Here is a 23,687-nt window from a genome sequence, read left to right as displayed (position 1 = left end):
ATGGTGATTAGACATATAGGTATATTAACAAAGTGATCACTCTGAGAAGGCTAGTATCCACCTGGAATCATATAGTTATTATAATATTATAATATAATATTATAATATATTTCCTATGCTGTACTTTTTTAAAACAGACCAAAATTTAAGACTTTTATTATATGAATATACTCTCCCTCAAACAATCAGAATCAATTGACTTTTATTACTTTTTGAACACCATTATAATTACCATTTTATTACGTATAAGCTAATAGGTGTCTAGTCCATTTGGGTTGCTGTAACAAAATACCATAGACTGGGTATTTGTTATTAAACAGCAGAATTTTTTACTCCTAGTTCTGGAGGCTGGAAACTCCAAGATCAAGGCAGGTTCATTGTCTGGCGAGAGCCAACTTCCTGGTTCATAGATGGCCATTTATCTGTAACCTTACATGGTAAAAAGGGCAAGGGAGCTGTCTGGGGCCTCTTTTATTAGGACGTTAATTGCATTCGTGAGGGTTCTGCCCTCAGGACCTAATCACCTTCCAAAGGCCCCCACTTCCTTATATCATCTCATTGGGCGTTAGGATTTAATATATGAACTTTGGGGAGACACAGTCAGTCTATGGCAATAGGAAGTGCAGATAATTACTGACATAATCTATTAAAATATATATTCCTCAATTTTGCGTATTGTAGAGGGATACTAAGGAAATAATCCAAAATAATCCAAGTTGCTCAGTTTTCTGTTATGAATTTTAAGATTGATAATACTTTTAACTCATGTCAAATTATTAGAATACTAATAGTTCTTTTTTTAACTATCTCTTAGAAAAGTATATTTTTTATCATGTAACCTCAATTTATGTTTTGCAGGCAGAAGCAACAAATTACCCACCTACACGAGAGGATAAGGGATAATGAATTACGAGCACAACATGCTATGTTAGGACACTATGTAAATTGTGAGGATTCTTATATGGCTAGTTTGCAGGTAAGATTACAGAGGATTTTGTAGTTGTTTTATTAGTAAAGCATGTGTTAATTTTATAGTTAGCTTTTAAGATTAGGACTTTTTTAAAATTAATAACCCATTTACATGGTTCATATTTATATGTGTAGTAAAAGATATCCAACTACTTTCTTTCATCTGGCCGATTCACCCCCCCCCATCCCCCCCACACACACACCAGGAACTATCAATTTCTAGTATATCCTTCCAGAGTTGATGTATATCACTAGCAGATATAAATGTATTTTATCCCCCTGCTTTCACAGAAAATATCAAAATACATACACTATTATCTAGCACCTTGCTTGCTTTTTTCCTTTTTATTATGTAAAATTGTATAAAATACAGTTACTATTTCCATATCATTACATAGACTATGGTCCTTTCTTTCGCTTTTACAACTGTTCGATTTCTCATTTTATGGAGATAGCATAATTTATTCAACCTGTTCCTACTCATCAAAATTTGGGCAGTTTCTAGTTTGGGGCTATTATAAATAATGTTATGAAGAATTACCTTTTATAAATATTCTTTTGCTCATATGCAAGTGCTTTCATAAGTTAAATTCTCAGAAGTGAACTTTCTAGGTGTTTTATGAGTTGGTAATTTTTATCAATATCGTCAAATTCAGTAGAGCCTATTCTAATTTTTAAGTCCTACCAGCATTGTATAAGATTTGCCCTTACCAACTCATAGCCATGTAGCAGAGTGTGTTAAACATTTAAATTTATCCTTTTAGTAGATTTATATAAAGGATGAGGTGGGGAAGTTATCTCTGTATGTTTTTGTTTCCTTTTTTTTTTTTTTTTTGTTAAAAATACATATAACAAATGTACCATCTTAACCATTTTTTAAGTGTACAGATAACTACTGTTAAATATAGTTATAATATTGTGCACCACCATCCATCTCCATAGCTCTTTCATCTTATAAAAACTGAAGCTCTGTACCATCAAACAGTACCTCATTCTCCTCCCCAACCCCTGACAACAACCATTCTACTTTCTGTCTCTGTGATTTTGGTTACTCTTAAGTATCTCATGTTAGGTGGAACCATACAGTATTTGTCTTTTTGTGACTGGCTTATTTCACTTAGCATAATGTCCTCAAGGTTCATGCATGTTGAAGCATGTGTCAGAATTTCTTTCTTTTTTAAGGCTGAATAATATATGTGTACCACATTTTTCCTTATCCATTCATGTCAATGGATACTTGTGTTGCTTTTATATTTCTAAATATTGCTGTGAACATATTTATTTGAACATGGATGTACAAATATGTATCTTGAGACTTTTCTTTCAGTTCTTGTGAGTACATACAGAAGTGGAATTGCTAGGTCATATGATAATTCTATTTTTAATTTTTTGAGGATCCACCATACCATTTTATATTCACCAGTAGTGTACAAGGATACCATTTTTCTCCATAGCATTGCCAACACTTGTTATTTTCTGTTTTTTGATAGTAGCCATCCTACTGGACATGAGGTAGTATCTCATTGTAGTTTTAATTTTCATTTCCCTAATGATAGTGATGTTGAGCATCTTTTCATGTGCTTGTTGGCCATTTGTATGCAGGCATACCTTGGAGATATTAGTTTGATTCCAGACCAGTGCAGTAAAGCAAATACCACAATAAAGTGAGTTTACATGTATTTTTTGGCTTCTCAGTGCATATAAAAGTTAAGTTTGCATTGTACTATAGCCTGTTAAGGGTGCAGTAGCATTATGTCTAAAAAACCATGCACATACCTTAATTAAAAAATAACTCTCTTGCTAAAAAATGCTGTCATCTGAGCCTGTTAGAAAAAAAGATACTGATAGACTTGCTTGACACGGAGTTGCTACAGACCTTAAATTTGTAAAAATTACAGTAATTCCAAGCACAATAATGAGAAACATAATAAAATGAGGTATGCCTGTAATCCTCTTTGGATAAATGTCTGTTCAAGTCTTCTGCCCATTTTTGAATCCAGTTGTTTGTTTTTTTGTTGTTGAGTTTTAGAAGTTCTCTAGGTATTCTGGATATTTATCCCTTATCAGATATATGATTTGCAAATAATTTTCCGTTCTGTGAGTTGCTTTTTTACTCTGTTGGTAGTGTCTTTTCATGTATAAAATATTTTAAGTTTTTGAAGTTCAATTTGTCTACTTTTTTTTTTGCCTATGCCTTTGGCATCATAGTCAAGAATTTATTGCCAAATCCAATGTCATGAAGCTTTTGCCATATGTTTTCTTCTAAGAGTTTTATAGTTTTAGGCCTTACATTTAGTTTTTGATCCATTTTGAGTTAATTTTTATATTATGTTAGACAAGGATCCAACTTTATTTTTGCATATGGATAATCCAATTTTCCCAGAATCATTTGTTGAAAAAACTACCTCATCCCCATTGACTGGTGGTGTTGGCACCTTGTCAAAAATTATTCAACCATATATGCAAGGGTTTATTTATGGTAACGGTATTTTAATAGGATAAAACAGTTTCCCTTTGTAACTTTATTATTTTGAATAAAGGTTTTACTTGAATTATACAATTATTATTATATCACTAAAAGCATGTAAAATTTAATGTGTATCTGAAAGCTGAAGAAATACTTTTGACACATCAGGCCAGTAGAGGGCTCTCCAAGTCAGTCAGCAAGGACAGATAGAAATATCTGAAAGGATATGGAAGAAGAGGATTTTAGAAGGATTTTAAATTATGTGAAGAATTAAAATATCGTTGAAAAATATGATTTTAAAAGATAAGAGCAGTTGCTAAAAGGAAATACCCTATGTGGATATGATAAATATATAAGAAACTTTTTTATTAGAGAGCTATAGATAACTGATTAAATGGCAAGGGTTAGAAGAAACAAATATAATAATAAAACATTTCTTTAGCAAAGGAGTTTTTAACTTGGATCTATGAACATTATTTTTAATGCACAAAAGTTTGTATATGCATATTTTTGGGTTCATAGCTTGTTTATCCTAATTCATAGCACATTAACAAAGAAAATTATACCTTTAATATTCTGTATATTCTATGTTAAGTATAACAAAATTTTGAAATAGAATAACATTCTTTTATGAATTTACAGATGAAAAACATATTCCTGAGAAGTAATTTTTATTTGCTGATTAAAAACTTTGAATAATCTCACAATTAAGATGACTTGAGACCTAGACATCACCAAGTATCATAGGTAGAAAATGAGAACTAGATCTTTATCCTAAAATCTAAACTTTCCTAGATTGTTTTAGTGGTAGAATTGGTAGAACCGAAGAGTGATTTGTACTTATAATACCTTACACCAAAATTTCGACCTTTGATTAACAAGACTTCATGGGAAAAAAAAAAAAAAGTGTGAAGGATTCTTTATTCTTTTGTTAAAAACTGAAGAAGAAAGAGATTTCTTTCCATATACACACATGTAAACCTTGGAAAGACCAACTGAATAGTACTTGTTCTCATTAAGCTTCATTGATGCATCCTTGTTTTATTTCTATTTTAATCCTATTTCCATTTATATATTTTTTCTTTATTTTTTCTTCAGCATTCTATAAATGAGTCCCAACTTTACAAATGAGCCTAACCCAACTAAACGTAAACATCTAATGTGTTAAATGCTGGGGCCACAAAAACGAACAGTTTCTGTCTTCATGGATCTTGAAGCCCACAGAGAGAGACTAAATATAAAAATATGTTTATTCATTTCTTCAAAAATTATTTATGTTTACTATAGATAAGGCACCTTTTAGGCTCTAGTAATGTAAGTGTGAATGAAATTGGTTTTTCCTTCAAAGAAAACCTAACACGTAACCTAACGAGGAACACAACTTCCTATAGAAAGGGATATCTAATCTGAGAACCTCATGGTGAACCAAAAGTTCACTTAGCTAAAGTGAAGGAGAAATAGTCTTTGAGGCATATACTGAATGTTGAGGAGGCCCAAAGTTAAGAGGAAGAAGTAATGCATTTGGAAGAATACAAATTATTCTCTATGGATGAAGTATAACATGAGGGAGGGGGTAGTAGTAAGAGATGTGGTCGAAGAGGTAAGCAGAGGTCAGATTGTAGCAAAGTCTTGAGAATAAAGAGTCCGATTGTCCCACATGTAGGACTAGTTCCAGTTAATGCCTGTTGTACTATCATAATTATTAAGAGCACTCTCTTTCACTCACCACAATCGTAGTTTGGTTACTCCAGTGGCATAATAGAGACTGGATTTAAAATGGATGATATTGGAGGCAGGAAAACCAGTCAAGAAGCTATTTCAATAGTCTGAACATTAAATGAACACCTGAATTTTTGAAACAATTTTGGTAAGAATGAGAGGAAGACATTAATCATGTGTGTAAGCACACATAGGCTAGAATTAGTGAGTTTAATATGGTGAAGGAGAATGATGGCCTAGTTTCAGATGGGGAACATTGATTGGTTAGTATTGTCAGTGATCAGGATAGAGACTACTATATCAGGTATAGGTTGAGAGGAGAAAAAGTTAAAACTTTTGTATTGTAAATTTGGGACTGAGATGAAGAATGAGGCTGATATTCATGGGTACAGTTTTGAGGAAGAGATAAGAGATTTAGGAGTTGTCAAGCTACCTGGGTGGTTGTTGAAAACTTGGGCGTGATCAGATATTACAGGGAGTGAAGAAAATGGGATCCCGAAGTGAAGATGGGGAACAGCAATATTTTAGAAGGTAGAAAAAGAGCAGGACTTGTGAAGGAGCATGGGAGTGGGGTGGGGTGGGTGGGGAAGAGTATTGTCATGGCAATGAAGAGAAGAAAGGCTGTCTCCACAGAATGAGTGGTTGTCTGACACTCAAAAAAATTAGGTAAAGACTGAAAAAAATCTTACTAAATGTAGAAATTAAAGCATTCTCTCTTCAGACTTTGTTCGATTTCATCTACAGTTTCAGCTGCAGCTTCTCTTGCTACAAAACTCATTACTGTAGTGCAAATTTACTCATACAGTAATGGTAAATGGGAGAATGATGTCAGTATAGTTTTCAGGTCTCATTGGTTCATATACGTTCCCCAACCCTCCCAGGCAAAGGGAGTTAAAATAGTGGAAGTAAAATTAGAATCTTTGGCAGGCTGCAAAAAAGCCCTAGGCTCACCCTAGTGCATTGGCAACAGAATCCTCTATAAACTTCATTTAAAAAAATTATGATTCCCTCTACTTCCTCGAGAGATGCACTCTCTTCTGTAGTGGTTTAGATTCAAGTCCTTAACCAGTTATTTCTTTTGCAGATATTTTCTCCCACTATGTGACTTGTCTTCTCATTCTCTTGATAAATTGTCTTTTGCAGAACAGAAAATTTTAATGAAGTGTCCAGCTTATCAGTTGTTTCTTTTATGGATCATATCTTTGGTAGTGTATCCAGAAGTCATTACTGTGTTCAAGGTCATATTTTCATCTTCAGTTTTTAGACACATACACATTAGCGGTTGCTATGTCTTCTTGGAGTATTAACCCTTTTATCCTTATGTAATGCTCCTCTTGATCCCTGATAACCTTCCTTCTTCTAAAGTTTGCTTTGCCTGAAATTAATATATTCCATTCAGCTTTCTTTTGATTAGTGTTAGCATTATACATTTTTCCTATCCCTTTTAATCTATCTGTGTCTTTATATTTAAGGTGGGTTGCTTGTAGACAACATATAGTTGCCCTTGTTTTTGGATTCACTCTGACAGTCTCAGTTGGTTTATTTAGACCATTTACATTTAAAGCGATTATTGGTATAGTTGGATTAATATCTGCCATGTTTATTGCTTGTTTTATTGCTCTTGTTCTTTGTGCCTATTTTCATCTTGCACACTTTCTCTGCCTTTTGCAGTTTTAATTGAGCACTTTATATGATCCCATTTTCTTTCTTTTCTTAGAATATACATTACCCTTTTGAAAAAAACTTTGTTTTAGTCGTCCTAGAGTTTGCAATATACGTTTACAACCAATCCAAGTTCACTTGCAGATAACACTATACTTTTCATGGGTAGTGTAAATACATTATGATAACTAGGTATTCTTGAACCTTCTCTTCTTTGCCTTGTATCATTGCTGTAATTTATTTCATCTGTATATAAGCATACACACACATAATTGAATATATTGTCATTATTATTTTGAACAAGCTGTTATCTGTTAATTAAGAAAAATGAAAGATTTATTTTATCTCCCCTACTTATACCTTCTGTAATGCTCTTCTTTTCTATATGTAGATCCAAGTTTCTGACCTAAATCATTTTCCTTCTGTCTGAAAAACAACTTTTAAATTTCTTGCAATGCTAAGTCTACTGGCATCAAATTCCCTCAATTTTTATTTGTCCGAATGTTTTTATTTCTCCTTCACTTTTGAAGGATAATTTTACAGGGTACAGAATTCTAGGTTGGTGGGTTTTTTATCTCAGCACTAAATATTTCACTATACTCTCTCTTTATTGCCTGGTTTCTAAAAAGTTGAATATAACTTTTCTTTTTGCCTGTCTATACATAAAGTGTTTTTTTTCCTCTGGTTTCTTTTAAGAAATTTTTTTTATCTTTGATTTTTATAAATTTAAATATAATATACTTATGTGTAGTTTTTTTGATATTCTGCTTAGTGTTCTTGGTGCTTCCTGGATCTGAGGTGTAGCACCTGACAGTTTGGGGAAATTCTCCATCATTTTTGTTTCAGATATGCTTCTGTTCCTTTCTCATTCTTCACACATAATCCTACTACATGTGTGTTACATGTAGCTACCTCACAGTTTTTGGATATTCTGTTCTATTTTTTCCAGTCTTTTTTTTTTTTTTCTCTTCACTCTTCAGTTTTGGAAATCTTCAGTTCTGTTGTGAAATCCTTGAACTCATAGATTGTTTCCTGAGCTGTATCCAGTCTACAGATGAGCCCATTCTTCAGTTCTGTTACAGTGTTTTTGATATGTAGAATTTATTTTTGATTCTTTAGAATTTCCATCTGTGTGCTTAAATTATCCATCTGTTCTTGCATGTCATATCCTTTAGCATTAAAGCCTTGAGCATATTACTCATAGTTTTAAAAATTTCTAGTCCGATAATTCCAACATTCCTAACATATCTGACTCTGGTTCTGATGTGTATTCAGTCTCTCCAGACTGTTTTTACCTTTTAGTATATCTTGGAAATTTTGTTGAAAGGTAGACCTGATGTACTAAGGTAAAGGAAATATGGAAAATAGGTCTTTGGTAATGTAGTGGAAAGGTGTTGCAGCAAGGAGAAGCATTCTGTGGTACTTTGAGTAGGTCTTAGTCTTCTAGTGACCTCTCCTCCTGCACTGTGAATTTCACTGCTTCTCAGTTCTTTTCTTTCCCACACTTAGGTGGGACAGGATGATGTTTTCCCTGCCCATGTGGAAGGCTAGGATAGCTGGAGTTAGGATTTCCTTTCTAGATCGGTTAGTTCCCTTCTAGGCAGCCTTCTAGGTAGGTTAGTCTGTGGTAAAATAGTTTCTCCTGAGGTCAGATTTTGTTAAGATGAACAGAGTGTTCAAGCATATTTCAGAATGATTACTTTTCTCCTCCTGCTGTTGGAAGAGGGAATTTTCTATGATATTCACTATTAGGACCTGGTAGAGCTCCTGGAGATTAAAAATAGTTGAGGATCCCCTGTGACTGAGTCTCACTGGAGACTTGCTTACTCTGAGACTCCAGCAATTCATCAACAGAGTTCTGGGTTTCCTACCCCAGTATTGGTTCCCATGGAGGATTCTGTTCTTGTAAGAGTGATTTTCTTGTAAGTGTGATTCTCTCTACTTGCTTCTCTGATTTTGGGAGCAGCAGTTTGCCCAATGAACTCACTTCTCTCACAGATCTAAGAAGAGTTGTTGACTTTTCAGTTTGTTCATCTTTTCACTTATTAGGAAAACAGATGAAGTAGCCATTTCTAAGCCCATTACATGCCAGGTTGGAAACTATCTGTATTAACTTTTTACAGTTTCCTAGCATAGCACAGCCATGCTAGGAGACTTATTGCCTTATGTTCATCTATACTTACATGTTCAACTGGCATCTTAATGTCAGTAGGTTCTAATTGTAATTAAGTGCATCTGCTTAGACCTGTTCTCCTATATGACTTCTTTACCCCTGCTCAGAACATGGTCTTTCTCGTTAGACTCAAAATTTCAAACCTTGGTTATCTTTAATATTTCTTGTCCATTCACATATTAAAAAATAATTAAAAAAATTTTTTTTGTTCTACTTCTAGAGTTTCTTCAGCTCTTCATTTTTTTCTAGCCAAATAAGTTAGAATAATTTTTAAAAGTGATATGTTCATATCCATTCTCAATATCCTATATTCATCCTGTCTACTGCCTCCAGTTGTAGCACTCACTTGTCCTTTATCCTCTTTCCTCTTTTCCTTTTAATAGAAAGTTATTGTTAGTCTACTCACCACACTAAATGTTAAGGAATACAGATTTAATAAACAAGGATTCATAGACTTCTGAAATCATGTTACTTGGTTGTTTTAAAACCATCACTGGTTTCCCATTCCTACAAATTAAGGTTCAACTCTGAATCTTGTGATTCTACATTATAATCCACTTAGATTTTGAAATTTTCCCTTATATTACCTGCTCTTATGACCTATACTTGACACAGACGTGGATACTCTGCATATATTTCATTGTTTGCCTTTTTAAAACATTTTTTCTGGAATGCTTTTCTTCCTTTCTGCATTCCTGCCAGAATCTTTATTTTCAAAATTTGCTTCAAAAGCCACCTCCCCAGTAAAGCCTTTTTTTCCTCATTCTCCCAATGTCATCTTCATTTATCCTCCTACCTACCAACCCTTTGTACTTAAGATGGCTTTTCTTAGGCTACCATATTATAATATATCCTATATATAATTATCTACAGGTTTCTCATGCCTCTGTTTATAATTTGAGTTTATAAAGAGTGATACCTAAATCTATCATCTTTAAAATACCCTGCATGTGATAAATGCTATTTATATAATTTTTTAATTGCATCTCCACCTTTTGGGAAAGTCTGAGTTCTTTAAGGCCTAGTTCGAGTTTACAGAGGCTTTCATATATACGTATATACATATATATATATATGTGTGTGTGTATATATATATATGCTTCTGTAGAGCCTTTCCACCTTGCCATAGCTACTACACATGCAACTATTTTAGCACTTTGACAGTTTCATTGTGTGTGTGTGTGTGTGTGTGTGTGTGTGTGTGTGTGTGTGTGTGGTACTTTATTAAACTGGTGATGAACTAGAATTTATGCCAAGGTCTGTTTGTAGCTAAAGCCTCTATATACTCTTTGTACTGTATCTCATTTCTAATTTATTTTTATTTGTTCAAAACAAGTAAATACTTAAAGTCTTACCTTTTTTTCATTCTTTCCTAATAGCCACAATTTGAGAACACTTCACTGCAGACTCCGTTTTCAGATCAGTCAGTGTCTGGTTCTCAGCAAGAGGAACTTGAACAGAAGCTTGCATCTACTGAGAAAGAGGTGTTACAACTTAATCAGTTTCTCAAACAGAGATTAAGCCAATTTAGTGATGAGAAGAAGAAACTGGAGGAAAAAGTAGGTATTTTTAATAAAGTTAAATTAGGTCAACAACTTTCCTTCAGCATATAGTTGACTGTCTTCAACTCTATGCCAGGTGTCATACCAAGCTGTACATTTATACTGGAGTGATTAGATTTGTAGTAACTTTTGAGAAACTCTGTCTACAAAAATCCAGGGGTTTTCTTGAGGGATGAAAACACTGTGTATTGTATCTTTCTAACTAATAGTCAAACCTTTTTAAAGTTAGTTGCCTACACTGAGATGTGACACCAGTAACTGTTCCCCCTTTTTTTGAGCCCTGATTCTTTGTCATGTAGGGCATGATTATTGTAGATGAAATAAGTAAATGGCTTCAGGTTATTTAAGCTGTAGCCCTTGATTTAGAATAATTAGCTAGCTAAATACCTTTATATATCCAATATATCTCTATATTTATTTGATCTTTCCATTTTAAAGTTTTTACATATTTTATCATTTTTTTTATAATATTATTCATGATGAAGTAGGGTACATGCTAGCCATAATTTACTGAGGAAGCACAGATCCTTAAGCTGCTATTTAGTGGCAGAACTGGTTTTAGATTTCTTTCTTGATATACCCAGCTTATTATTCTATCATTAACTGAACCATCTATTCCAGTGATTATGAAGCAGGTCACTATGATTTCTGTAGGGAAATTTGGAGCTATTAATAGAGAACTAAAAACTGACATTTTTGTGTGAGTGAGTGTGTGTGTGTGTATGGGTTGACAAAAATTTTACATGGTTTCTCTTTGTAGCTGTGTGATATATTTTATCTTGGCTAACATGAAGTGTTTTTAAGTACCTGTTTCTTGTTTCTTTTCTGTATTTTTTGTGCTTCATACAATACCACAATTTGGAGGGAGCTAAGGAAATATTCACTAGTCATACAGATGTGGGAGAGATTAAACTATTTTCTCATCTGAGACTTGTTAATTAAAAGATCGTGTGAAAATTATTCTATGGATACAATTTTAAAATTTATTTTTGTTTTATCTAAGTTTTTCATCTCATTACTTTTGGTGTTCACTGCTTAATAAAATCAATTTATATACTAACTACCTATTTGACAGCTACTTGGATGTCTTAAAAAGATTTCACACTTTTTATATCTAAAATGTAATTCTTAATTTGCCTCTGACTGTCCTATTCTTCTGAAATGAAACAAATTGTTTTTCAGGGTTTATTACTGTATAGTCACTTACTCATGCTAGAAATTTTACTAATCAAACCTATCTCCTAAATATTTACAGACTATCCAATGCTACCAGCATGGTCCCAGTTATCATCTCTTGGCAAAGCTTTTGTAATGACCTCTTCATTGGTGTCTCTGAATCTACTCTTGCCTTGCCTATCTGCACTTTCCCTCCATCCACTTTTTTTGTTATCATTGCAATTCTGTTTTTGTTTTTTAATTATATTTTTAAAAAATTGGAGCATAATTTATATGTAGTCATATCTACAGATCTCGAGTGTTTATTTTGATAAGTATTGCTAATAGTATATACCCATATAACTACTATCCAAAATGAAACACAAAACATTTCAGTCACCCAAGAAGTTCCCTTGCATCTTTCTAGTCTCCTTTTCCTCCTTGAAACATTTTTTTTAATCTCAATATTAATTAGTTTTGAGTCTTATTGAACTTCATGTAAATAGAGTCATACAGTGTACATTCTTTTGTGTCGCCTTTCTTTGACTCAGTGTCTTTGAGGTTTATCGATATTGTTGCATGTATTGGTAATTTGTTCTTATCAATCGCTGAGTTGCATTTCATTATGTAGATAGACCACAGTGTATCTGTTCATGAATATTTAGATTGTTTGCAATTTGGGGAAATTATGAATAAGGCTACTGTGAACATTCTTGTACCAGACTCTTTGTATGTTTTACATATGTTTTAATTTATCTTGGATAAATCTCTGAGTGGAATTTCTGGGTCATACAGTTCATAGAATAGATGTTTAATTTACAAGAAACTCCCTAAGTTCTTCCAAGTGTTTGTACCATTTAACACTTCCAAAACGAATGTATGAGAGCTCCAGTTGCTCCACAACCTCTTAAATCCATTCTTGATAGTGTGGGGGACTAAATAAGAAGAACCAGTCATTTCACTTACTTTTCACTTACTTTATTAATTAATGCCATCTCATTGTCTTTAAAATAAGAATCAGATTTTCCCCATGACCTAAATGACCCTACCTAATTATGTAGCCTTAGCCCTCTGGTACGGTGTCTTACAGTTGCTCAAACAGGTCAAGCTTTGTTTCTGCTATCAGGGTTTTTACACAAAGTATCCTCTTTGCTAGGTAGGATACTTGGCTCTCTTTTCCCAGTCACCTATATTTTGTCAAGTCTCCACTTAAATATCTTTAGCCTCCTTTTATATACTTAGAGCACTTTGTTCCTTTTCTCCTCAGTGCAATTTTGAATAAGCATTTATTTATTTATTTATTTATTTATTCATTCATTCATTCATTTATTTTATTTTATTTTAACATTTTATTTTATTTTATTTTTTATTTTATGTTTTTATTTTATTTTATTTTATTTTATTTTTTATTTTATGTTTTTATTTTATTTTATTTTATTTTATTTTATTTATTTTATTTTATTTATTTTATTTTATTTTATTTATTTTATTTATTTTATTATTTTATTTTATTTTATTTTATTATTTTATTTTATATTTTTTTATTTATTTTTTATTTTATTTATCTGTAAGCTCCATGAAGGCAGGGATGTATCTGAATGTGTCATTGTAGCATATGTAGCACCAGCCATGTTGTCTGGAATATTGAGTGAGTGGACAAATGAATAAATGAATGAATGAAGGAATGTTTCAAGTGATTTTTTTCCCAAAGGAGAAGAAAAGGGAATGAGGTAACCCTAACAAAGGACTAAGGAAAGAATAGAGAGCGATACCAAAGATGTGAGAGTGGGCACATGATGGGGAAGGTTCCTGAGAGAAACAGGGAAAGGTTGCTAACAGACACCAGATGGAAGAGGCACTCATAGAAAAGAGTGATAGCCTTTCTGTGGAGTGAAGCAATTAAGAATGGAAATGTTAATACCAGGAAAACTTGAGGATGGGGTGAATATAGAGGGTAGAGTTTGTATAAGAGGACATAGAAGTGATTTGAGATCTTGAAGGGTGTATAGAAGCTAGAAAATAGACTCATTGATAATACTTCAGCTAAACAGTACTTCAGGCCCATGTGAGATTGGATTGCATTGTTTCCTTCTGCATTTACTTATAATCCTGATCAAGACTGATTCTATGAAAGAAAAACATTTAATGTGATGATGATGATGATAGAAATTACTCTTTGATGAGCCATATAGCGTGTTGATGTGCATTAAATGCATCATCTTATTTAATCCTAATCTTCAGAAAAACCCTACAAGGTATATACTATACTTTCATTTTAAAAAACAAGGTAACCAAAGCTTTGAGAATAGTAGTTTGAGTATTTGTCCAGTTGCATGTAGACAGGAATTGTTGAAAAGCTAGGGATAAAATTCAAGACACTATAACTGTACAGTAGATGCTTTGGTTCTAATAATAATGCTTTATAAAAAATTTAGAGGAAAACATTTCCTCATTAACCTATTTTGTTTAATTATTGTATTTAAAATAAAAATAAATTTGTAAACCTCTTCTAAAATAGGGCACTCCTGTTGCCTTCTAGGAATGATCCTAGTATTGCATAATACTTCCTTGAAAAGAAAAACTTAACTTTTTAAAAATAGAATAGGAAAGATTTATTAGTGATGTCTTATTTACCTGGAGCTAATTAGTGGCGTTCAGACTACAGTAACGTCTGTTAATCTGAAACAACACAAAACTTTGAAGTTAAAACAAAACAAAACAAAAGAGCTTCTCATCAGTGAGCAGGGCTGTAAAAAACCCAAAACCCAGTGGTTATGTATTACCAATTTGTGGTCAACAAATAACAGAGATAGTATCCAATAGGAGATTGTTTGCAGAGATTTGTGATCAACGGCAGCAAGCTTGACATGATAGCAAAGAAGTTGACCAAAGAAAAAGAAGAAAACTAGGACATCTTTGCACAGTAGAAGATAATATGACTGACCTTTCTGACGATATCATAGTGTCACATTTAAGACTCTTAAACAATTGAATGTAAATTAGAGAGCAGTCAGTAAAAATAGGCTGGTTAGTTATATTTACTTCTGTGACTTACTGGGTCATTTCCTAAGGCAAGAGCAGGCTTTGTTGATGGGGAATCTGGGCACAGCTTGTAGCTAGAGAATTTGTGGGAATCTGGTTCTTAGTTGTGTGGAGGGATTAAAAGAACATTGACTTTTAATATTCAGTCAAGCAATCTATGTTTAAATTCCAACCCTGTCTCTGTGACTTGTAGTTAAATCACTAAAGATCTCTGGGCCTCATAATCAAAAAGGGAATTTTATTATATGGTCCTTCAGGTCACCACCAGTGCCAGCAGTCTGTGAATTCTAATAGGTCACAAGTTAAATTGTCACACCAGCACACTTGCCTTTAATCCTGAAAAAGCCCCAATAAATAATGGGATTTGTCTGTTTTACTAGTGTTGCTTCTTACTCAAGGTAATAAATGGATCCTAATGTTATTGAGTAAATAGAGTAAATAGATAAAATGAAATTATTCATTTTTGCAATTGAAGTTTTTAAAATTTGAGGTTCAGCCTACACAAATTGGGATTTGCTAGAATCATGTACTGCATGTGTTCTATAGTGGGTGCTCAGTTAACATATTTCATCAATCCTAAAATGACATTAATGGTAATGCACATCTTTAAGTAATTTTTATAAGGAAAATATGCTATAATTTTAACTATGACACAGTGCCTTAACAGTAGTCTTAACTTGAGGTATGGATTGGTCTCACTAGTCCCTTTATCAGTTCCTAAATTTTTGATAATTTTAGTAAGTCCTCTTAGCTTTGATTGCATTGCTTTAATACATGATAAGCAATTGCTTTGCAAGTTTGTTAATAATAGAACAGCTTTAATTATTTATAGGTATCTTCCATTCTTAATTCACATAAAACATTTGGATATAGCTTTGCAAGAAATAAGAATTAGAGTCATTCCTCCAGAGAATGACTTGGTTCACAGATTTTGAAATTATACGCCACAGCGCTGTTTCTGTGTCTTTCTTGGTACCCAATAACTTTTTCAATGCCATATTATAATGTAACATTTTAAAAGGTATTTTAAACATCATTTAAATTAAATATGTAGTTTCAATATATACATAACACTGTTGAGATGCTAATGATATGAATAGCCTTGACCAAATTTCACATATGCAGGCAATAAAAGGTACATCGTTATTACTTCCTGACTATAGTTCGTAGGATGCCATCAGTTGTAAAAGAAAACAAACAAAAATTCCAAAAACTCAATTTCCATGATATGAAAACTTGAAAAAATGTGAATATTAGAATTGATGGAATAAGGTGAATCTTACTTGAGTTGGTGGTGGTATTAACTTTAACCAGGAACTATTGGAGAATTCAGTGATGCCTACGATTAGAATGTTCATTTTCTTATTGTGTTTTTAATGACATAAAACTATTGGAGATTCATAATCTTTTTTTTCTTTTTTTTTTAGCTTAAAACCAGAGATAGGTACATCAGTAGCCTGAAAAAGAAATGCCAGAAAGAATCTGAACAAAACAAGGAAAAGCAGAGAAGAATTGAGACCTTGGAGAAGTATCTGGCTGATCTTCCAACTCTAGATGATGTACAGAGTCAGAGTCTACAGGTAACATGAAATAAAATACTCATCTTTAAATGACATGAAAACATTTTAAGTTGGTATTTTAGAAATTTTGTAGTTTTTATTTAAAATTTTAGTTATATTTAGTAATTATAAGTTAAATCTGTATGCTTCATTGCTGTTTTTAGAATTGACTTTAATTAGAAACTTTGTTCATCTAAACATGAATAGATCTTTATTATTGTTGATTAATATGTGGTTACAATCCTAAAGAACCTGTGTGTTAACTCTCACTCAACATTCTACTCTAAAAGGTAGTTTCTAAACCAGTCTTATACCTCCACCCCATATACACACATGCATGCCACCACAGATCTGACTTTTCCCAATATTCTCTAGGATTCACCAAGGCTCCGCGATACCTTTTTTTTTTTTTTACTATCTTTCCAGATACTTGATTTGTTTTCTTCATTCTTCTTAAGTTGTCCATAAATCCTTTCTTATATTTTATGACCTCCATTTACTCCTCTGACTCCTCTGACTCTGTGAGACCTGCCCTCTTGCAATCTTATTTATCAACCCATTAAACCTACTCTCCAGTTTTTTCTCTAAGTCTTTCTAATCATGAGATTGTCAACCTCTGCACTGCTGACATTTGGGAGTGGATAATTTTTTGTCGTGGAATTCTATCCTGTACATTAAAGGATGCTTAACAGCATTTCTGGCCTCTGCTACTAGATGCCAATAGCACTTCTCTTTCCCTTCTCCTTTCACCACCACACCCCAAAAAACCCCAAAGATGTCTATAGACATTTCCAAATGTCAGATGTCCCCTGGTTGGTGGGGGGATTGCTCTCAGTTGAGAAACATTGGTCTAATCTATGTGGCAGCTATAGACCTACAACACATTCTCTTTTTAATTTGTAAATTGTAAAACTAAGAGAAGATAATATCGGGAAAGACTTAAAGAAGGAGCACAGGAGTTTGTGTGAGCAGGAACAGTGAGGAATATGGATAAAAAAAACATGCATTCATACTACCTTACAACCATCATGATAGCTAATATAAAAAAAAAAAAAGTAGCAAGTGTTGACAATGATGTGGAGAAATCAGAATTCTTATGCACTATTGGTAGGAATATAAAATGGTTTAGCCATGATGGAAAAATCATATAATCAAAAAATCAAAAATAGAATTACTACATGCTTCATCAATTCTACTTCTGGGTATAAACCCAAAAGAATTAAAACCAAAAGTTCTGGTCAAAATGGTGGAGTAAACACTGTGTTGGCCTTTCCTCATGACCACATCAAAATTACAGCTAACCTACAGAACAACCATCAGTGAGAATCACCTGAAGTCTAGCTGAACAGAAGTCCTATAACTGAGGCTATACAGAAGAAGCCACATCAAGATTGGTAGGAGGAGCAGAGACACAAAACTGGCTGGCTCTACACCCATGTGTAGTGGTTGAGAATTGGATGGGATTATCTAGGCTGTGGAGGTCTCAGCCTCATGCCAGGCTCCCAAGCCTGGAGCACCAGTGCTAGAAAGAGAAGTCCTCAGACCTTCTTGCTATGAAAACCAGTGGATTTTGTGGCTTAATGAAATAGAGGGCTGCAAGAGTTCCAGGCATTTTTCTTAAAAGGCCCACATATAGACTTACTCACTGATGGCCTCACTCTCATCGAGCTCTAGCTTTGGGGCAGCAGCTCAAAAGGTGCCAAGGACATATGGGAAGGAACTGAATTATGTGGCTTCAGTGTGAGAGCTGGAGAGGCTGCTTTCTCCCACACAGAAGTTCTGGCAGAGGGCATTGTTCCTTTGTTGAGCCCTCCCTGCTCCTAGTACACAGACTTAGGCAGGCACCATATTTAAGTCTCCATCAACACTGTTCGCCCTACCCTGGTGATGCCATGAGACCTTGCCTCACCCAAGTCGCAGGCCCACCCAAGCTGCTTCTAATGGCTTTTCTGTACAAATGGCCTGTCTTGGCTCATGCTGTGGACTTCCTAAAATATCTCAAAGGTTCACAAACTCCAGACAAGTAGCTTCTGGCCTCAATGTGCCCTGTATTTCTGAGCAGCCCCAGCCTAGCACTGGTGGCAGCTGGCCTTGGTTTGGAGTTTATCCTCTCTCAGGCAATTCCAGGTCCAGCATGGGTGGAAGACATCATCAGATCACTTTGTAGCTCATACCAGGTGGCCTCAGGCAAGGCACAGGCTGCAGGTGAATTTGGCCTGTAGTGGGGCCCTTCCCAGAAGGTCCTGGGGCCAGCACACCTGGTAGCCGGCTTCAGACTGAGCTGGAGCACCACCTACGGTCGCATCTGAGGATAACACACCCAGAGGGCAGACTGGGCAGGCAGAAGAGCCCTGATCAAATGAATCCTGCTCTGTAGGGTCAGCCCTTCCTCAACAGCTCCTCCACTGTAGTCCAGGCCAGTCCTAAAAATCAATCAGCCTGAAAGTCAGTTCTTTCCATTGATGTGCAGACAGCAGCCAAGGCTCAGTTACAAGAGGAGGGCACACACAACCCATATAAGTGATACACCTGGAGCATCCGGCCCAGCTGACCAGGGAGACTGTGCCACCGGGCTACATAGGACACCTACTATGTAAGGCCACTCTGCCAAGACCAGAAAACATAACAACTCTCCCTAATACATAGAAACAAGCACAGGGAGGCAACCAAAATGGGGAGACAAAGAAACATGGCCCAAGTAAAAGAACAGAACAAAGTTCCAGAAAAAGAACTAAATAAAATGGAGACAGGCAATCTGTCAGATTCAGAATTCAAAAACTGGCTGTATGGATGCGCGATCTCAGTGAGAACTTCAACAAAGAGATAGGAAACAAAAATGGAGATAGAAAATAAAAAAGAATCAGTCAGAAATGGAGAATGCAATAGTTGAAATAAAGAATACATTAGAGGGAATCAACAGGAAAATAGGTGAAGCAGATAATTGAATCAGCGATTTGGAGGATAAAGTAGCAGATAACACCTAATCAGAACAGCAACAAGAAAAAAGAATCCAAAAAAATGAGGATAGTTTAAGGGGCATCTGGCACAACATCAAGCATACCAACATTCGAATTATAGGGATACCAGAAGGAGAAGAGAGAGAGCAAGGAATTGAGAACCTACTTGAAGAAATAATGACTGAAAACGTCTCTAACCTGGCAAAGGAACTAGACATACAAGCCCAGGAAGTGCACAGAGTCCCAAATATAACCAACCCAGAGAGGCCCACATCAAGACACATCATAGTTAAAATGCCAAAGGTTAAAGACAGAGATCTTAAAGGCAGCAAGGGAAAAGCAGTTACCTACAGAGGAACTCCCATAAGACTGTCAGCTGATTTTTCAACAGAAACTTTGCAGACCAGAAGGGATTGGCACAAAATATTTAAAGTGATGAAAAGCCAGGATCTACAACCAAGATTACTCAGCAAAGCTATCATTTAGAATCGAAGGACAGATAAAGAGCCTCCTAGATGAGAAAAAGCTAAAGGAGTTTTATCAACACCAAACCAATATTACAGGAAATGTTGGTCTTCTTTTAAGGAAAAAAAAATATGGGTAATAAAATGGCAATAACTACCTATCAACAATTACTTTAGGTGTAAATGGATTAAATGCTCCATCAAAAGACATAAGGTAGATGAATGGATAAGAAAATAAAACGCATACATGTGCTGCCTACAAGAGATTCCTTTTAGATTGAAAGATGCACAAGGACTGAAAGTAAAGGGATAGAAAAAGATATTTCATGAAAATGGAAATGAAAAAAAAATTTTTAAAAAGCTGGAGTAGCACTACTAATTCCAGATACAACAGACTTTGAAACAAAGGTCGTAACAAGACAAATAAAGACCCAGTAGTCTCACTCTGGGTATTTAATCAAAGAAACCCAAAAGACTACTTGGAAGGGATATGATCATCCCTTATGTATGTTCATTGCAGCATTATTTACAATAGCCAAGATATGGAGGCAACCTGATGTCCATCGATGAATGTATGGATAAAGTAGAGGTGGTACATGTATACAATGGAATATATACAGTTACTCAGCCATAAAAATGAACTCTTGCCATCTGTAACAATGTGGATGGACCTAGAGGGTATTGTGCTGAGTGGAGTAAGTCAAACAGAGAAAGACAAAAGTCATATGATTTCACTTACACGTGGAATCCGGAGAATAGGATAAAGAAAAAAAAAACAGAAACAAGCTCTTAGATACAGAGAGATTTTTGAAGGTTTTGAATTGGGGTGGGGGGTGGAGTGATGGGTGAAGGGGGAGGGGATTTTGAGGTACAAATTGGTAGTTACAAAATAGTCATGAAGTTGGTAGAGTACAGCATGGGGCATATAGTCAGTAATATAGTAACTGTGGTATCAGATGCGTACTAGATTTATTGGGATAATGACTTTGTAAGTTATATAAATGTCTAATTACTGTGTTGTACACCTGAAACTGATACCGTATTTATGTCAACTATAATTTAAAAAAATAGAAATATTAATAAAAAATAGAAAAATAAAATGCTACAGGAGAAGAATTAAAAGCAGGATCTCAAACAGATATTTGTGCATGATGCATGTTCATAACAGCATTATTTGCAATAACCAAAAGGCGGAGGCAACCCAGTGTGTCCATTGACAATGAATGGCTTAAAAAAACATGGCTCATACATACAACTCAGCCTTAAAAAGGAAAGAAATTCTGGCACATGCAACAATTTGTATGAACCTGGGGACAGTTTTCTAAATGAAATAATCCAGTCATGGAAAAGATAAATAATGTGTTAGGTACCTATAGTAGTCAAATTCATAGAGAAAGTCAAAGGATGGTTGCCAGGGATTGAAAGGAGAGGTGGATGGGAGTTGTTCATGGGTATAGAGTTTATTTTGCAAGATGAAAAGAGTTCTGGTGATTAGGTAACAACATGAATGTACTTAACATTATTGAAATGTACGCTTAAAAATAGTAAAGATCGTCAATTTTATGTTATGCATATGTTACCACAATTAAAAATAAAATTTAAAAAATACCCCCAGATTGAGATCATTTACCTTTCTCTCTGTTTTCTAGAAATTTTTGACCTCATTCTCCTCTTTTCCGTAATTCCATTCTCTCAGCCCCTTTACACAAAGGAAATAAAGTATTATTAAGTAGATGAAAGTAAGATAGTGTGATTCTAACCATATCTCTTAATCCTCAAGAACACAGTAACAGTGTAGTAGAAACATTTAATAGTCCGTGTCTTAAGAACTTTAAAAAAAATTTTCCTTAGCTGCAGGTTCTAGAAGAAAAAAATAAGAATTTGCAAGAGACTTTGATAGATATGGAAAAAAACTTTGAAGAGATAAAAAAACAGTGTCAAGAGAAAGAGGCACAATTAACATGCCAGAAAAGGAAAGAAAAGGAGTTGGTAACTACAGTTCAGAGGTAAGAAACCCTTCAGTAATTTTTTTGTTATTTTTAAGTTATTCACATTTTTCATAAAGTATTTTAATTAAAATATGTTAATTTATAATTATACAATTATTATTCTTCTCTTAAAAGTGTACTATTAAGAACCAGAAGTATTATGCCATTGAAATAGTTTGTCTCAGTTGTGATTTAACCTTTCCAGTCTTGCCAAAGATTTTAGATAAGAAGAGTAAAAAAAAAAAAATTTGAAAACTTCATCTGATGGCTTTGTCAAAATATAAGTAAAAATTTCAAATAAAAAATGAGCCAGATACTCAAACTGCACCCCTTAAGGATATATGTCAAAGTGAAGTAAATTAATACAGTTAGAATTACAGTGAGTATTATTGTTAGTTTATTTAGCTAATGCATTTAAGCTGAGAAATGAATATTGGATACCTGAAAACCCAGAGAATTATGTTATCTATGCATGTGCATGTACTCTTTGTTTTGTAGAACTTAATAGATTATCAACGACAAATAGATCAAACTATCCTGATGACACAAAAAACTAAGACATACACTTCGTTTCTATCCAGTATATATAACTATGTGTATTCTCTGCTATTTGATCAAAATACATCTGATAATTCCATGTTAATATTGCTTTAATACTCCTTTCAAACTCTTATGTATGCCTGGTCTCCCTACTTTTTTTCTCTTGGATTTTAGTGCAGAAAATTCTGATTTCTGAGACAATTCAGTCTTCAGTGTTTCTGACCTCAGCTCCAAAAAATTCATATACCTTTGATTCTACCTTTATTTTTCTATTTTTTGCTTTCTTGTTCTTAATCTCTCCTTTTATAACTCATCTTATATCACTGTTCTTTAGTTTCAAAACAGATTTCTGACCTCCACTAATTCAACCATGTATCTTTTCCTTTTCTCTTATTGATAAAATGAAAAGAAGTAATGTATCTCATGTTTTATAGGGCATTATGATCATAAACTCAATCTGTGTTTTATAAATATAGAATTAGGACTACCTGAAAATAATTTGAATGTTTTTGTTCCATTCTGATTTTATACCTTTTTTTTTTAATTTAGATTTTCTCTTTTATTAGGTTTTTGGAGAACATTGACCTTAATATTCTTGATTTGGAAAGATTTAGTACAGTGCATTTCAGAATACATTTTCCATTTCTTAACTTTATCATGATACTCTCTGAGATGATATCATCCCAGAAAGTTTCTCTTGGTTTCAAATATATGTAAAGGACCAAAGAAGATCTGTAATTCTTCAGTACTTGTGCTGGTGTGGTGTCACTTGATGTTGGGGTAGGGGTGTTATTTCAGTTTCTTCAGATATAAGATATAGTAATCCTTAAGTTCCAGAAGAACTTCAGATGTATATGGGACTATGAATTCTATTTCTACAGTTTTGTTTTTATGTAGTATTTCTAAGTTTCCCGCTTTATGAATACATAAGAATTTTTGGGATTTAAAAATGAAATAAGAAACGTTTTCCATTAGAAATAAACATGTAAGTAAATATGTGGATGGGATCTTTAGTAATGCACTGGTTGGTACCTTTGCTGTTCAAGAGATTTTCCTTTGAACAGCTCACTTTTCTAAGTGGGCATGCTTCATAATATAAACTGAAAATGGACACAGGAAAGAAGGCTTACTTGGTAATTTTCCATGATGGAGTACATTTTTCCCTCCCCATAGCTGGCTCTTTTTTTTTTTTTTTTTTTTTAATATATATGAAAGACCTTAATAATTTTAATGTAATTTATTTCTCTTGGAATGTTATAAATATATCATAGTGTCTTGACCCTGAATTGGGAACAGACTTACTCTGAAATAGAAATAATGTAATTTTTAAACTTTTAGACTGAAAAGGCAAATATTTTTGGACTTCTATACTGTAAAAGCAGATTTTTTTTATGTGACAATAATTTACGAAGTGGTATACTACATTTGTA

At 33.9% G+C, this 23,687-nt stretch overlaps 1 protein-coding gene across 4 annotated transcripts in view; it reads left to right on the top strand.

The window, feature by feature from the left end:
- CEP85L (centrosomal protein 85L) overlaps positions 1-23,687 on the top strand; it is a 126,327-nt gene that overhangs the window by 79,844 nt on the left and 22,796 nt on the right. For 2 of the 4 annotated variants that reach the window (XM_039871218.1, XM_039871190.1), the window contains exons 5-8: positions 859-976; positions 10,370-10,549; positions 16,177-16,329; positions 21,581-21,735. In XM_039871218.1, coding sequence (XP_039727152.1) covers positions 859-976; positions 10,370-10,549; positions 16,177-16,329; positions 21,581-21,735 — 606 coding nt within the window. The remainder of the gene's footprint in view (positions 1-858; positions 977-10,369; positions 10,550-16,176; positions 16,330-21,580; positions 21,736-23,687) is intronic. The other 2 variants (XM_039871201.1, XM_039871211.1) reach the window with 2 other exon arrangements.

The sequence above is a fragment of the Pteropus medius genome, unplaced genomic scaffold (genome assembly GCF_902729225.1).
Source record: "Pteropus medius unplaced genomic scaffold, Ma_sr-lr_union100, whole genome shotgun sequence".
In the NCBI taxonomy this organism is placed as follows: domain Eukaryota; kingdom Metazoa; phylum Chordata; class Mammalia; order Chiroptera; family Pteropodidae; genus Pteropus; species Pteropus medius.
Note: the sequence above shows the minus strand (reverse complement) of the source record. Positions and strands in the feature narration are given on the sequence as shown.